Source organism: Chamaea fasciata, unplaced genomic scaffold (genome assembly GCF_029207755.1).
Source record: "Chamaea fasciata isolate MVZ Bird 193981 ecotype frontalis unplaced genomic scaffold, bChaFas1.0.hap1 SCAF_4, whole genome shotgun sequence".
NCBI lineage: Eukaryota > Metazoa > Chordata > Aves > Passeriformes > Sylviidae > Chamaea > Chamaea fasciata.
Window position 1 is genome coordinate 32,697,164 of NW_027094089.1, and position 17,747 is coordinate 32,714,910.

Below are 17,747 nucleotides of genomic sequence, written 5' to 3' on the forward strand. Positions count from 1 at the left end.
GAGGATATTTAGGCTGTGGAAGATTTTTGTGATGACAGTGCTGCAGAGCAGCATCTCAGGGCTGAACAGTTGATTTTCACTGACACTCAATTTAACCATATAGTACTCACCTACCTTCTCCATATTAAAATCCTAACCTGTGGTGTGTTGAAAGTCCCAGTTACGTGATATGCTGTACTGGGAGTGGACTGAGCATCAGTGCTGGTCAAATGTATATTCATTATCCATGCATCTACATCTTGGATTCAGTTCTCCTTTGGTCTTTAATTTAACTGATCACAGCCTTTATAGTTTCCTTTCAATGTCAATGTTCATGAAAACAGTTGTCAGGCTTCTAAGATTGTTTCCATATATTTTGATGGGCTCTTAAATTTTTCAGGGTTAAAGAGCTGGTGCATTATGTTAATATGCATCCCTTGCTATTGACATACACTTAACTCGGAGGTAAATTATAAAATAGATCTAATATTGAAGACAACTAAAGTTTAAGTATGATTGAAGAAGTAATTGTAGATATTCAAAAGAGCAAAAAGAATTAGTTTCTTCTGTTAAACAAAAGGTCTATAAAAGCCAGTCACCTTTGCATAACATTTGTGTAGAAGAGATTTGGATCAGGAAAACAGCTATGCAACCTCCTATAGCTTGGTGATTTACAAGGAGTAGATGAATTGGTGCTGAAGGTACATTTCTGTGGAGAACTAGCATGTGGATTGATCCCCTTGACCTCCTTTCCTTCTTTATCTTTCACTGAAACTCTGTTTGCTGTCTGTGATCTGTTCTGCATACTTCTGTCATTTCATCCAACACGCAATGTAGGAGAACACCCTGTGTGTCATCTGGTGAACTTCAAGGAATCTTGACTCCCAGCTGAGTAATACAATTCTACCACTGAAAGCTGCTCTCTCTGCCAAGCAATAGAGATATTTCAGAGAGTTCACATGTACCCCTTTGTAGGTACATTAACCCACAAATTAACCCCCTTTGGCTGCCCACAAATTCTGTGGGTTTTTTTTCACTTTCTTTTATTTTGAGACAGAAAAAGTATTAAAAACATACCTCTGAAAAGAAAATGAAGGTAGGTCAAAGGGTATATGTTTTTTCACACTCTGAAAATGAGTGTCAAAATACCTAAAAAGTTAAATTCAACCTAAAGTCCTGACACTTAGTATCTTTGGAATTTGATGGCAGCATTCCTTAAAGAAGACAGCAATCAATATGTCATTAAAATGTAGCTAAATTTAAACTGACAGCTGCAGTATCATGGAATAGTTTGAATTGGGAGACATTAAAGATAATCCAATCACCATATGCCTACATAGGCAGGGACACCTTTCACTAGACCAGGTTTTGCTAATGCCCAATCCAGCCTGGCCCTGAACAATTCCAGGGGTGGAACACCCACGTCTTCTCTGGGCAACGTGTTCCAGTGTGTCAGCATCGTCATGTTAAAGAATTTCCTCTTAATGTCTTATCTTAAGCTGTTCTCTTTCAGTCTGAAACCATCACCCCTTGTCCTATCACTGCATGCCCTGGTAAAAAGGTCCCTCTACCACCTCTCTTGTAGCCACCCATTTGGTACTGAGAGGTGCTATAAGGTCTCCCCAGAGGCTTCTCTTCTCCGGACTGAACAATTCTAACTTTCTCCACCTTCCCTGTTAGGAGAGGTGCTCTATCCCTCTGACCATCTTCGTGGCATCCTCTGGACTCCAGCAATTCCTTGTCCTTCCTGTGCTGGGACCCCAGAGCTGATGCAGCACTGCAGGTGGGCTCTCAGCAGAGCAGAGCAGAGGGGCAGAATCCCCTCCCTGGCCCTGCTGCCCACACTGCTCTGGATGCAGCCCAGGACACGTTTGGCTCTCTGGGCTGTCAGTGCCCATGGCTGGGTCATGTCCAGCCTCTCACCCTCCAGCACCCCCAGGTCCTTCTGGGCGGGGCTGCTGTGATCTCTCCATCCCCAGCCTGTGCTGATACCAGGGCTGCTCTGACCCGGGTGTAGCACCAGCACTTGGTCTTGTTAAACCTCATGAGATTCCCATGGGCCCTCTCCTAGAGCTTGTCCGGGTCCCTGTGGATGTCATCCTATCCCTCAGGTGTGTCAGCTGTGCCACTCAGCTTGGGATCAAGTGCAAACTTGCTGAGGGTACAGTCGGTCCCATTCTCTGTGTCACTGATGAACATACCAAAGCTGATGTCCATTGGGACTCTGAGCCATTAATCACTGTCCTGTAGATGCAACCATCCAAACAGTTTCTTATCCACCCAACTGTCCATCCATTGAATCCATCTCTTCCAATCTAGAGATGTTATAGGCAACTGTAAAGTCAAAGGTTTTAAAAAACTGCAGATAACTGACATCCACAGCCTTCCTCTTGTCCACTGATATAGCCACTCTGTTGTAGAAGGTCGTTTTATCATCATCTTAGTAATATTAAAATGTTTTTAGATTTTTGTGCAGTGCTGTATGTCCTGGTAGGGGTCATGGAGGGAAAAAAGTTGCGAATTCTTAATTATAATGGCGGGGGGTTTGCCTCATATAATTTTATTTCCTATGCAACTTACAATTTAAAATGTATTTTATACATTATTTAATGGTAGTATAAATACCTTAAGGTGTAAAACTCCAATGAATGAGGGATTCACAACACATGTTCCCAGACTTAATGTTAGTTTTAGAGTAATTGCACTGAATCAGCCAGTTCAGATCCAGATTGCAGCCTAAAATTGATAATAAACAGAGTATTAGAAGATTTTGGAGAAGAAGTGGACTTGAGGTTATGCACATTCTGCAGTGTGTGGTGTAAAGAGAGAAGTTACACATGGATTAATGACATCTAGTTTAAAGGGATAGATGAACAGTGAAGAGCTGGGGAGATGATGGGATGGTGCTGTATCAGTGTTAGAGGTGTCTGTGCTCATCTGACTCCACAACTGGATGCTGACTTTTGCCTTAGAAGACTTGCATTTTTTTTGCATATATCTATTAACAGGCTTGCCTGCACTATGCAGCAACATATACAGAAGTCATCAGGCAAGGTTTATCAAGCGGAGTAACTTGTTGTACATCCAAATGGGCATAACTTGCAGATAGCTTGTGTACAACGATAATATGTACAAATTAGATTCATGACTTTCTTCTCTCTGTCCTTCAGGGAACAACCCATCTTCAGCACCAGAGCTCATGTCTTCCAGATTGACCCAAACACTAAGAAGAACTGGGTTCCCACCAGCAAGCATGCTGTTACTGTGTCCTACTTCTATGACAGCACAAGAAATGTCTACAGGATAATCAGTTTGGATGGCTCAAAGGTAAATTTTATTTCAGAAATCCTAGTTGTTTGGAACATTTTTGTTAGTATTTTCTAGTCTGATGTTATTTCTTCTTAGACGTTTGTATCATTATCTGACCAACAGATTAATGACGTTTTAAAATGGTGACATTGCCTCATTATATATTTTGTTTATTCGTAAATTCTGTTTTCTGTATGGTTGTATTGACTTCCATAACTATTGCTGAATTGAAGTGATGACCTGTTCCTTGGTTAATGCTATGAGAAGGCTAAAAAGGCAAATAATTGTACAAAAAGTACAAATAGGGTTAAAATAACTTGTTTTCATTTTTGTACTCGGTCCTATATCAATATAATTAGCTTCAGCATTATGAAAGACATCTGTTCAGCTGCCATAATCACTTAGTAAATCCTTTGTTATGTAATCTTCCAATTTTTACTGTAGAGAATGCAAGGATTGCCTCCTAATAAAGCCTGCCTAATAAATGGTAAGCTTTTATCTAGACTCAGTTGGTTTGGTTTTAGTGGGGATTTTTTGTGGTTTGTTGGTTGGTTTGGTTTGGTTTTTTCCTCTGTTTTAACTAGGAAGGATATTGTGCTGACCTACTGCTGTTGTAAAACATGTTGTCTAGGAAATTAATTTGATGTGCAGAGAGTCCTTGACCGTTTCTACCCGCATACCTGTAATAACAGTAACTTTACAAACAGTGTAGCAGAAAACTCTACACTAAGGGCATTAAAAATATACAGACTGTAATCAAGAGTTGTGATCCTTTTGAGAGACTTTAATTTGAACCCTTTGGAAATGCATCAGTTCACAATGATTGGAAAAAAAATACTCTGTTAAAAGCATGGTGGTGTTCATGGAGATTTTCTGTCTACTTATTGAAAGCTGAAAATTTTTACCCTGAATTTTTTAAAATATCCAGAATATTGCTATTTTAAATGTAGAAGGAGATTTTCAATTACAAAGAAGTATTTAGAAATTGATCTCATTGTCAAAAATCATGCGGCTTAGACTGGTATCAGATCCTACCAGATTTTTTCCAGCTTTAAGTTTTGCTTTGTTTTTTTCATTCTCGTCTTTCGAATGATTCAGTTAGTTTGTCAAATAATTAAAATACCTTTTGAGTCAGGATTTATGAATAAAGACACTGGGACTGGAACTAGATAGTGTATGAAATCAAGACTACCAGTTATAAAATGTAGTGCTTTAGCTGATCTGGAGAATATGCAAAATCCTTATTCTGACATCCACTGGGGATCCTCTGCCTTCATCCTGATGCTGCAGCTCCTGCTGGGTGCCTGCTGAATTAAACTGTCAAGTAGATGTTCATCAATATAGTTGTTCTTTTGTCTACTGCAGCGTTCCCTTTACATCCAGTACTAATGGCAAGGTATATTGATAATGCAGTTCATCTCTTTTATTTACTCTGTGAGTGCTGCAATCCTAATAATGTTTTCATTGAAGTCTTAGATGAAGATCTAGAATCCCAGTCATGGTTAACAGAGTCCCATGCTTTCAGGTATTCACAACACTGCTTTGAAACATATACAGCTGAATATCAGAAGGGACACATGGAAGAATTTTAAGTGTGTTTCCAGCATAATTCCCAGAGAGTTCTTTTAGTTTTCTTAGAACCCCATCTTTTTTTTTTTTTTAGCATGTCTGTTTATATACAATATGGTATGTGCAAAGAGTTAAATGTAAATATAAAGCTTTTTTAAGTTTGAGTGCACCCAGAGAGAGTCTTTGCCGTATGGCATATAGCTGAGTGCCAGTAACACTGCTGACAATATACATGTTGCCAGTTGCCAAAACCACTTGTCAGATCCTACTGGTTTTGAAGCTGTCATGCCCCTCCCTTAGAGGGAATAGATCCAGCCAGGTTTTATTGTATACCTGGGTGCTGATGGGGTTTACAGCATCTTTTGGGTTTGTATGCTAAAGAGAATGATGTGCTCAGTTCTCAGGTGCTGAGCTGTAAGTCATTAAGTAAAGGCAGCTCACATGTAAATTCACCTAGACTGCAGTAAGGAATGTTGGACAGAAGTATAATTTAGGTTTGAATGGTAATCCTATTTCTGTCCCACACCCTTCTCTCTCTGTAGGTTGGTGCATTTCTGAAATATTTCTGGATAAAATTGAACTTCTATCCTGATTATCTGAGAGTCATTAAATCTTTCTTATTGAAAAAAAAAGGACATTTAAAGACATGATCTTCATTCACCTATTGTGCATTGCAGTTTCTAACCTGGATTTGCTTATGGGGTCCTCAGCTAATTTTGAAAGAGAGAGGTTTTTTCCTTATTTGAGCTCAGTTTAGCCCAGACAGTTCCTGCAGATGCAACTCTCACTTTTAATGCATTTTGTGAAATGTTTTCTGAAGCTACAGTCTCCTCTTGAAATATCTCACACCAGATATGATGCATGTCCCTCTATCTTGGCTACAAAAAATGTTCTAGGACCATAAGATGTTCAGTGTACAGGCTATATATTTTATAGTCATGCATAATATTTGGAGCCCTGTTGCCCATGGCAGAGAAATCTTGATGCAAGTAATCTGATAGAATTTGAATCTAGTTTCTCTGACCTCTTGAGTAAATATCTTTTATGTGACCCTTTTCTCCTATGAATACCAGAATCAAGAGAAAGCCTGAAAAACAAGATTTCTTATGTAGTATGGCATGACAACATTGAGTAGTTGTTGCTATAGCTTTTGGTTCTCATAAATTATATACTAATTTCAGAGTTCCCTGGAAAATTGTGTTTTACTACTTCTTTCTCCTGGGTGATGGAACAAAGCTTCCATTATTTCTCCAGTAACAGTACAGGTAGACTTTAGGATTATTCTAAGTCCCACTGTCTTTTCCATTTTGTCTTTCGCCATCTCTGACAAAAGGAAGCAGATCAATTGTAGTGTGGTTCTTGCTATGCTAATTAGCTCTCTGATAATTTTTTTCACAAATACAAGGTAGGAAAACAAACTTGAAATTTTATATTCATCTAGAACAAAAGACTCTGGAAAATAGTGGTTTGCCAGTCTCCAGGTTCCATGAACTTGGCATATATTATTACTCAGTCAAGTCTCCCATCGTTTGTACTGCAGATGGTCTTGTTATTTTAATCACTGTCTCACTTTAAAGTGACAAATTTTTAAATGCTCAATACACATTTTAATTAAGACCTGTACATACAAGTGTTCAGTGGTTTTCCTTTGAAGAATTTAAAATGGTCTCTGTCTTAAATTGTTATTGCCATTAGTTTTAGCAGAAGATGAAATCATATTTGACCCTACTATATATCGTGCAGCTGTTGGGTTTGCAGTTGGTAAAATGAACAGCTCAGACACATGCCCTATTTTCTCATTGCTAAAGTAATATGAAAGGGAAACATGAAAGCTATTTTATAATTCAAAAAAAGCCTGAAGATAGCTAAATCAGTTTTCTTCAAAAGCTAAATGTCTTCCTGTCAGATTGACTCTGTTCTGTTTTTAAGATCTTCTTGTTCATTTATGGAAACAACATTCTTAAAAGTTGATGAAGTATTTGACACTTGTTATACTGATAACTTTGCAGTGAATTCTGGATTAGAGGAGAGCAGTTAAAGCAGTACCCATTTGAATGGACAAGACAGGCTTAATCATAAGTTCTGATTTAAAAAATAAATGGCTTTTTTAAGCTAAATATACAAAGGTTTAGCATCTAGTTCTTTCCAGAGGTAGCTCACACTGGACTGTATTTGTAGGATGCTCTAGCATTACACTTTATAAAAGCATGGTTTTGCATATGACTATGACTGAGACTGAGCATACCAAGACTTTTAATTTAGGGAAGATTGAGCACCTTGATTTCCTTGTGAAATTTGTAAATTCAGTGAAAAGGCTTTAAAAAAAACCCAACCAAACAAAAAAAAACCCACCCAAAACAAACCAACCAACCGAACAACGCAAACAAACAAGCATACCCTGGGATCTGAATGTAGTTTCCCCAGTCTTTGGACTAATGCTGCCTACTGAAGTGAAGCCTCTTTATTTTTCTCTCTTGGAAAATAAAGGGAAGAATCACAGCCAACTCTCTCTCAACACAATTATTTTTAAAAAGTTTTCTTCCTACCTTTCTCTCTTGCAAGAAAGCAGTTTGACAGCCAGCGTAACCCAGTCTAAATGCAGACTGTTGTCAAAATAGCTATGCCATTCTGGACCAGGCACCCTGTTAAGGTTCTCCATGCTGCAGCCTGTCATGTGGTCAGCAGAAGCATTTCTCCCAGGCTTTTGACTCGGTTAAGCTGCAACCTGCTATGCTGCTGTCACTGCAGGAAATGGCAGCTGTGAAGGCTTTAAACCTGTGTTTTGCTTAGAGGTCTTAGCTCTCTGGCACTGGAGTCTTCTTCTGAACTGAGGAAGTTATGTCCATGACATAATACTTACACTCTCAAATATGTAATGCAAGTTTCAATTAATCAAGCAAAAGATGGGCCTGGGCTTAAGCAGACCGGACACCATAGCTAGAGCTCATGTTGGGAGGAAGAATCTGTTCTACACAGTCCCCAGGATATTTAATTTCAAACATATTACTGTTGACAGCTTCCACAGGAAGCAGGAGCATTAAATGAGCTTGCGCAGCTCTGTTCTGGGCTTCCTGGTTATTTCAAAAGTGGGCTTCCAACCACTAACATTGCAAAAGAAAACAAGAAGCATACAAGTGAAAAAGAGTTCCAGGGCAGGTCTTTTCTGAGAAGTCCTGTCTCACATTCTCTCTTTTCTCCTGTGTGCTATAGACAGCTGTTTTCTAGGTGGTCAGTTGGAGGTGGTTGTGCAGGTAGAAGTCTGATGTCTTTATTTGAGCTCCGAACCTTTTGCCTAAACAAAGGAGAGTAGTAATGTTTCCTGTACCAGTGACTTCACTGAGCAGCTTCTATATGAAAATCTGAGGGATATCTTTCAGCCAGTGCTGGAGATAGTTCTTCATTTTCTGGTCACACAGCAAATCCTATCTTTGATCTGATGAAGCTTCTTGGCTCAGATGGCATTCCAGAATTTTCAAGGAGTTGTAAAATTTGTATTTAGAAGCAAAGATTATCAAAAAGAATTGGCTATGTTCAGATTTGCTCATCTTCATTAATGTGAGCAGAGTGAAGCTGCCAAAGTCACCAAGAAAGAGTTTTGTTAAATTTATCTGTGCTACATTATCTTTGCTTGTATTCTACATGCTGTAATACTACATATTCTTCTGGACTTCCTTGCAATACTCTCCTCCACCACTTCATCTAAGAATAACTGTATGAGCATGGGTGCTGTTTGTGAGCTTGGCTGGCCTCTCAACTTTAATTTTTTCAGTCTTGCCCTGTAGAATTCATTTTAATTTTGTGGTAGCTGTGCTCCAGTGGTACCAAATATCTCAGCAAAAGCAAAGGGTGTGAAGTAAACTCCTTTAAATAACTATTTATGTCAGTATCCATGCAGAAGTCCAAATCACTCAAGTAGTATAGACTGATTTTGACTTCTGGAAGATCTCGGCCTTCAGAGAGCAGTACTTGGTCTCTGTGATATTAAAGTTTCTCAGTCACCATCCTAAGAAAATAGTGTTATGTTCTTCACATCTGTACAGTTTGCGCTTCACATATGTACTCTTTAATGTGACGGAAATACTGTTGAAATCCACAGTGAAACTTCAGTTGCTTTTAGTAGAACCAGCATACCACCTAGTCATTGCATTTCATGTTTGTATTATCAGAAGTTAAATGCTGGAGGATGATATTCTTGCATCCTGCAAATGCAAGAACAAGAACTAGAGAAGAAAAATTATAACAAGAGTAGCACCACTTTTGTAGTTGGTGTATGACCCTGCCATTGTTAGCCTTGCTTGTATGTGTGTAAAGGAAACAGATTCTTACAGAACAGAAATTTAAAAAGGAAAATGTGCTTCTTTGTTTTATTGAGTGCATTTCAGTGAGAATCTCAGATGCAACAGGGGTGGGGGAAGAGCAACAGTGGAGTTGACAGGCAACTTGAGAGGTACTGCCTTAGGGGACAAAGAAATACGAGTGTGCAACAAAAAAGGACTTTGATAGTCCTTACATGTAGAAACTTTAAAGGACTACTTGCAACTGCGAATTAAACCTACTCCCCTCCCCAGCTTTTCCTCCTTTTACACAATGTATGCAAAAATATGCCTTTGCAATTTTAGCTGGGATTGAATTAGAAAACCGTTTCCTAGTTCCCAGTGTGTGTCTCATCCAGTGTATTCAGATCGTTGCCTACAATACTGGCATTTTCAATTATGAGCTGCCTTAAAAAAAATAAAAATCACGATGCCCATTTTTTACAATTATTACCTTTTTCAGGCAATAATTAACAGCACCATCACCCCCAACATGACATTTACTAAAACATCCCAGAAGTTTGGCCAGTGGGCAGACAGCAGGGCGAATACAGTTTATGGCTTGGGATTTTCATCTGAACATCACCTTTCAAAAGTAAGTATGACCAGTGGTGACTCTTCAGCTAGTGAAGCTACTTAAATGTATTTTATTCCTGCTCCCTCTGTCTTGACTCAGTACTCACTACTGTTATTTTAAAAAAAATTACAAAATATTGTTCTGTATCAATCCTTATAATGTAAAAGCACAAGAGTGAGTGTGATATCTGCAAATTTTCTTTAGAAAAAATTTATGTGGAAGTTAAAGAAGTAAACTATTTGGTGTTTCTTGTGTATTTAGTTCTCCTAGAAAAAACTGCTGGTAGTCTTCAGATGCATTTTTGTCTTTTAGTCTACATTCGCTTTCACTTTTCTACTGTGTAGTGCATCAAATTACTGTTATTTCAAAGTTTGCAGCCTTAAAGTAAAGCTAGCGGGAAATATATTCAGTGTAAAAGAAAAATACATTTTCTACTGGAATGTAAAAGTTGAAATTTTGCTAAAGCAGTATGTGCCATACATGAGTTTCTTTTCTAGTCTACTTCTGCAGGAAGGAAATGGACCTCATTCCAAGAAAAGCAGTTTTTCTCAAACTGATGGTGTAGATCCTCTGAGCATCCTTTCTACATTACTTGTTTTTTTTGCTACTGCCCTGGTAGATGAGTCCAGGAACCTGTGCAAGTGGGATTTTTGGAATTTCAGTTCAGTTTAAGTACTTGTGTTTATATTAGGCAGAAATTTTTCATATTTGAAATAAAGAAAAGATTTGGTCATCCAAGTGCAATAAGAGAAATACATGTTTCAGGAAGGAATAATGGTGGCTAGCTGTTTGAAGGAAGAGTAATCACAGCAGCCCTTTTGAGAAAATATTTGTCACTATCCAAGGATAAGCACAGCCTGCCAGAAAACCATTAAAATGGGACCCAGTACAGCTACTTTTTTTTGGGCAATAATATTGTAAGATTTCTTTCTTTCATAATCACTTGGTTTTCCTTTCCACAAAGCAGCATGAACACAGAACATTCTGAGTGATTCTGGTATTGCATATCCATTTGTGCACCTATCATTGCTTCAGTGAACTTGGAAACCTTGTCAGTTAATTTGGTGTGTATGTCCTAGAAGCACTTGCTCACCAAAATGGTAATAAATTTTCTTAATATTTCAATGGCTTTAGCGCAAATGCTGATCTAGTTTACTACTCTTGTGGACTAGTTTGTTTTTCTTATTCACAGATGGTTCTTTGAAGGCAAAGCATCCTGCTGTAGTCATGCACACACTGTTTGCCTGACTTCAAGCTTTAGGTTATCCTTGCCAGTGAAAATACATTGGATTTTTCTTAATCTGCTTTGTCCTTAGTTCTTCGCTTGCCCTCCCTCTGTCACCTTTTTAATTACAGTTCTTTCAATCCCATTCTTTTCACTGCCCTCAAGCAGATGTCAGACTTTTAAATATGCCTTTGACATAAAGCTCTATATTGCTGTTGAAAAATTAGTCTGAAAGGCTACAGTAGACATTTTTTCTTAATTTCTGTTTTGCTGAGCAGTTACTCAGATTGCTGTTTTATGGAGAATAAGCAAATTTATTAAGAAAAATACAGAGTCACAGATCTTTTCTGAAGATTATGGTGAATCTTTGGGCCCTTTTCAGCATACTGTTCCTGTTGTATTATATCTTGATTATTAAACTGATATTCATGTGAGTTGCAATTGCCAGTTGCTGCTACTAAAATTCCCAAAGATTAAACTTACTGTGTCATTTAAAAAATTACAAACATATTGATGGGGAAAGAAAACTTTTCTTTAGATTAGAAGCTGTTCAGCCACTGGAGCTGGTAGGTATGCTTGGTTGGAAATCAGAAGTGCTGAATTAGATCTGCCCTGTAACTTTTGAGACATTGTGTCTATATTCTTTTTCTTGTTTTGACTCTCCCTCAGATTTCTTACTCTTACTTCTGTGCATCATAGCCAGGTTTACCAGAGCACTCTGATACAGCTAACACTTTAGGTTTGTAGGTGTTTTAATTTCCAGGGAGCAAAAGGCAGTCTGCAACCACAAAAAAAAAAAAAAGTTGGTCTAGTCTGTGACCAATTTCCACAGTTTAATGATGCAAATAATCACAGGAGATATACTGTTTATTCACACATTATTGTCTGCATGTCTTATAGTACATGTTTGATGTTGTACTATTTGTTTTTTGTTCACCTGCCCCTGTCCTTCTGAACTAATTGATAGGGTAAAGTGCAACAATGGGAACCTCTTTTCTGTACAATTATTGTGAATAGGAATTAGTGGAGTGAGACTGTCTGACAGAAAAGTAATGGCATTCTAATAACCTTCACATACAAACAGTATAGAGGAAAATTAATTAAACACTCACTTGTGTTCTCTAGGCCTTTCCTCTATGTTAGATCACAAATTCATCTCAAGACCGCTCCATCAGAAGGTGGCAATACTTGAAAGATACCTGTGTTGGAGGATGCTCACAGGACCATGATTTGCAAGCAGAGTTCCTCCTGCTGCAGCAGTAGGAGAAGCAGAATGTCCTTTCACTTTCAAGAAAAATTGAGAATATGTCTATGCTTTTGATAGTACTCTGATGTATGAGGAGAAATTCTCCTTCTAGAGTTTGCTGTCTTACCCTCTTGAGTTGGCTGACATGATTTATTCCATAAAACTTAAAGAATATGCTAAACGAAAAGTGCCACCATGGATACTGGCAACAGCCTTTAGTAGTCTCCATGCACAATTTTTCGTCTTTTCCTCAAAAATGTGATCTTCCAGAAAACTTCTTCTGTCATACCATGAGACCTCATCTTTGTTATTCAGGAATTTTATCAAGAGATAGATATTCCATCACCTGATTGTGTCAAGGAATTCTAGAAAATTTGTGAAAATCTCAACCAAACTGGGCTTTTTTGCTCTTTTTTAGAATGCTGTCTATTGATCTATGATTTTTTAAAAAACATTTCTATGGCTGTCATATTTACTGCCTTTGTCTTCAGCCATTTATTCCAAGCCTCAGTGTCATATTTGCCATCTAATAATTCTCTGGTCTTAAGGCTGATTTAAACAATCAGTTACCCATGAGATTTTGAACTTTAGGCACAAGTGTTTAAAAAGTATTATCTGGTTCTGATGATCTGTTGCCGATTTCATTATCTGTTCTGAGACTTTTTTTGATGCTGGACTAAACTTGCAGGAAAAATAAACTTTCAAATAACGTAACAAATGAAATGTAAGATACAAGTGGAGAGGAATTACATTTCCTCAGATACTAGTAGCCTACCAGAAAAAGGTTTAAAGACAGTAAGGTTTTTTAGGACTTGTGTGAAATTCTCATTGAAAATAATTTGTGAGGTTGTGCCACACAAAAGGTAGCCATTGTAGCTTGTATATACATTGAGTGCAAAATAATTTCTTCATATACTGCTGCCAAAGAGATATAGAAGGTACTGGAGAAACTTCTGATATTTTTGCAAGATCATTTCATTCTGAAGCTGATCATATTATGTTCTGTATAAAAGCAGTAGAACACAGAAACAAATGTGTGGCTACTCTAGCAATAAATGTCGTGGAAAGGTGAGAACTGTGAAGCCAATTTTTTTTTTCTAGCCAACATCCAAGCCCTATTCTTAACAAATTGATTTAATCTTTTAGGTTTAAGGGGGCATATATTTTTTAATTGCTGCTTTAGCTATTTTCTGGAGGAAGTACATGTACCATAGAGATGAAGCCTCATTTGGCAGTTCCATGTGCAATTTCATGATTTAGTGTTCAGTATAGGCAGTTCTGGTTCAATGAATTTGTTCTTTAACTTGATTGATGTCAATGAACGTTCTAGAGATGAACACATTATTTCCACTGTTGCTTTTGTAATTAGCTATTGAAATTATAAATGCAGTTAAAATTTGGGAAGAAATCAGTATTGTTTCAGTCATGAAAGAACAAAATACATTGAAAGCTTTCCAGGCTCACGGTGACTGCATTGGGCTTCAGAAGCAGATTATTTGTTGTTTGAGGAGGGTAAAACCTGAATCTGAAAACAGCTATGCAAGGCATATTGTCCCTATTATTAGCCATCTCTGAGGTGAATTTCTTAAAACTACCAGCAACAGATCATGCTTCATTGCATTGTCATTTTCCTGACATATAAAGAGTGTGTATTATGCCTGAAAGATATGTCACTGTGTAACTCATTTAAGTGAGGATCTAATAAGAAGAAAAATTTTAAAAATTACTGACAGAATTTGACTTTGTGAGTTGCAAAGTACAGCATTCTGTTCTGCATGTAATGTATTATTTCACACCTACTCTTTATCTCTTTTCTTTTTTTTTTATTCTTTAAACATATGTACCTTCAGTTTGCTGAAAAATTTCAGGAGTTCAAAGAAGCTGCACGAATAGCAAAGGAAAAATCCCATGAAAAGATGGAGCTAACAAGTACACCCTCTCAAGTGAGTTTTATTGCCTGATTCAAGCGTCATACTTCTTGTCTGTGCTACTTACTGTTTTGTTCCTTACATACATACGTATTAAAAATGAAGAGGCAATTTCTTAGTTACTGTGAATCCTCTCATTGGTCAGCAAGAGTGTCAATAAGTCTTAAAAATACTTTTAACATTTACTGCAAACGAGCAGAGGGACTTGCTTTAAAATAAAATTGGGTGCTTTTAGAATTCCTTTTCCTTTATTTCAACTTTCCCAAGAAAATGAATAAACATGGTTATGTAATTAACAATACTAAATGCCTTTTGTACTATTTGCTCTTGTATCCACAAAACTTCTAGTGGTGCACTGTGAATAACTTTTATAGAACAATCATTGCACCAAAAATAAAGGTTGAAACAGCAAACTATTTTTATTTATTTCCTACAGTGTAGTTTTCTCTGGTGAGATGTGTTGAAGGAAGACAATAGATTCACAGGCTGGTTCTGGAGTTTTATTACAGTTACCCGTAATGTACAGTAAGAGTTTATAAAAGGTATCTCAAAACATGAACTGAGTTAATCTAGGCATAACTGGACAGTCAGTTGTTACATTCATATTTACATTAGTTATGGCTAAAATTAATTATGAATACTTTGAATTTGCTTTGAGAAGAGAAATTCCTTCAGGCTTTTATGCCCCATCTCTCTTGTATTCCCCCTGCCCAAGATTTTTGAGTCAGTTAGCTATTTGCTTTGTTTTAAGCAGCAATGAAGACAATGCCTTCCAAAGCAATTCCTTCTCTTGGAGAATTCAACGGCTTTAAAACTACAGCAGGGATTCCTGAGTTGAGTAGACTGAACCTTTTTTCTGGGGAGTCTTTTCATTGAATCTGTGTATCTTCAGTGCTTTTTACTGTAATAGGCTCCTGCTCTTTGTTGGAGTAAGGGTGGCGGGCAGTTTGCAGCCTGCTGCACAAATAGTTTTATTGCTACCAGAAAGCTACCTCTGGTGTCCTACCAAGAGAAAGCAGTGGAAATCAGAACATACACAATGAACAACTCTCATGTTGTTTTCCCAGTAGGCATTTTGCCCAAATGCTAGGCTGGCTTTTGCTGTTAATGGGAAACTGCTTGCTTCACTGAAATGGAAAAAAAATAAGGCAGGGAGTTTTATGAGTTTACTGTCTCTAAATTTCTGATAAATTCCACAGAGACAATGGAAATATGTATTTCAATATTATACACTTGTCAATAATATACACTTGACTTTAGAAACAGTGAAGTGCTTCATCCAGGCTTCTAGTTACTTGATGTTATAGGCAAAAAATTATTATGCTTCTCTTTTGACACATTGATTAACATTTTGGACTCAGAAGTTAAATCTGACACTGTCACATGGAGTGACTTATTACATGATTTGTACATAAATTTGAGCTATTCACTTAGAGACAAGATGCTTTTGTCTTCCAGTTCATCAGGGTTAAAGCTTTCTCTTAAACTGTGTAAGGTATTGATGTGGCTCATTTTCCTGTATAGAGTTTTTTTTACAGTTGAAACCTAACATTTTATACTGTAGGCAGTTACAGAAATGTTACTCTGAGTGATTCTATAATGCCTGTTGAGGGGTGCAATTTCATTATCCCACACTTAAGAATAATTTCCCATTCAGGCCTTACTTTTCTTCTCTTAGCTTTTCACTGTGTTGAAAAGCTGCTGTATTATTCTGAGTAATACAGTTAGTGCAAGTGCTGACACATGAGCATACTAGTCTTCACATACTAGTTCCCTAGAGAGAGGGGAATCAAATCTAGAACTTCAGAGTTTAGAACAGATAAGAAACGATGGCATCATGGCAAACTCCATCCAGTACCACTTCTGTGGTACTGGGCTCATTCAGTCCGATTTATGACTGGGAGAAGGATGGGTACTAGGAAGGAAAGTGGGACTGTAGAGACATTTGAAAGAGCATCTGCTCTCATTTTTGTCATCTGCCAAAAGGTGGCTGCTAGGCAAACAATTCAATTGTTGTCTTTTTGAATCATTTTATAGCTTTTCTCTCCCTTTTGCATGGTGATCCATTGCAGAGGGGCAGAGTGAAAGAGGAAGGAGATTTTTTTAGTGGTCAGTAAATATGTTGCAGGAACCCGGCTTTTTTAATGGCACTTTGCCAGCATTGACAGGAAGGGCATTGGGAAGTATATGAATTCTGTAACGGTCACTCAGTTATCTGAAAGGATCAATCCCTCTGCAGTCTCGGACATGCAGTTATCTTTCTGTGTTAAATTAGTAATAAGTAGGAAAATACTGCATATCAAAATTGGAAAATTTACACATCAAGTTTAAAACTTAAATAGAATGTTTTATTTCTCTTTGTACAGTTTAAAAAAATGTCCATATTATTTACCAATTAATTCAAGTATTGGATATGGTACATTTCCCACCCTCCCTACTACAGAATTCTAAAAGAGTAAAAGTACACTTTTCTGCCTCAGTATGCAGATTGAATGTTTAGGAAATGTCTCTACAACTAATGTAACAGAACACTGCACAAGACATTTGCTGTTCACTTGTTTGATGCAAGACTGAAAATACCTCTGCTACATGTGAGTTTCGATTCTGAATGCCATGCAAAAACTGGGGAAACTGCAGAGAGATAGAAATCAAGAGATAATAGCAAAAATACCTCAGAAATTTGGTATGCATTTGTAGTTCAACCAATTAGCAGACTATCCATGTTAAAACTTCAGAGCAATTTTGCCTAAAGTCCACTGAAGTTGGGTTTTGATTCCATCAGGTGTTATGTGCTTTAGCAAAGTGATGCTTCTGTAAAGTGTCTCAATGGCCAGGAAGTAGATGTTCTGTAGGTTTTTTTGATATTTTGTTTCATTGATGGAATGTGTTCTTTTTTTTTTTTTTTTTTTTGTTTTTTTTTTTTTTTTTTTTAGTGTGTGTGTGAAACACATGGTTAAAAGAAAACCATACATAGCCTAATTTGCAGTTACTTAATAGCAGGTGTTCCTTTTCCCCAAGCAATGATGTTGCTAATTTTAAACTCTTCATTCTCCCTGTTTCTTTAATATTCCCTGTTCTCCACCTGTCTACCAGCAGGCTTTACTTTGATTTCCCAGAATATCAGATAATAGATAAAATCACCATTTACCTTAACTATAAAGAGAAATTCACTTGTTCAGAGAAAGACAGTGTCCTGGACTACCAAATTAGAAGAGGGATACTGCTTTGTTATATATAAGTCTGTTGAGTTCACTGGGCTTTCTTGAGAAGAAGAGTAACATGTTGTTTCTGTGTCAGAGAACCTGTACTTTTAAGCCATCCTTATGAAGACAGATTCATTTAATAGTACACAATATATCTATATCTGGAATGTCTGGAGACTTTGGTCTAGATAGAAGTTGCCTATTTCAGGACTTCTGAGACCACCTATGCACATAACTATACCATCTGGTGTCCATTTAACTGAGCTTTAGGTAATAAAAACTTGCAATCCTCTTACCATGTTTATATAAAACTGAAATACTGGCTCCCCTGCTCTGCCACCTATTTTCCAGATCCATATTGTAATATAGGGAATCATTTTGCTCTTGTCATAAACTCA

General features: G+C 37.3%; 1 protein-coding gene across 2 annotated transcripts in view; it reads left to right on the forward strand.

Annotated features, from left to right (window-relative positions):
• Positions 1–17,747, forward strand: part of HOMER1 (homer scaffold protein 1) — an 88,423-nt gene that overhangs the window by 20,348 nt on the left and 50,328 nt on the right. The window contains exons 2-4 of one of the 2 annotated variants that reach the window (XM_066181249.1): positions 3,150–3,306; positions 9,634–9,765; positions 14,069–14,161. In XM_066181249.1, the coding sequence (XP_066037346.1) occupies positions 3,150–3,306; positions 9,634–9,765; positions 14,069–14,161 (382 nt within the window). Of the gene's footprint in view, positions 1–2,945; positions 3,307–9,633; positions 9,766–14,068; positions 14,162–17,747 lie in introns of those variants that run through there. The other variant, XM_066181248.1, reaches the window with a different exon arrangement.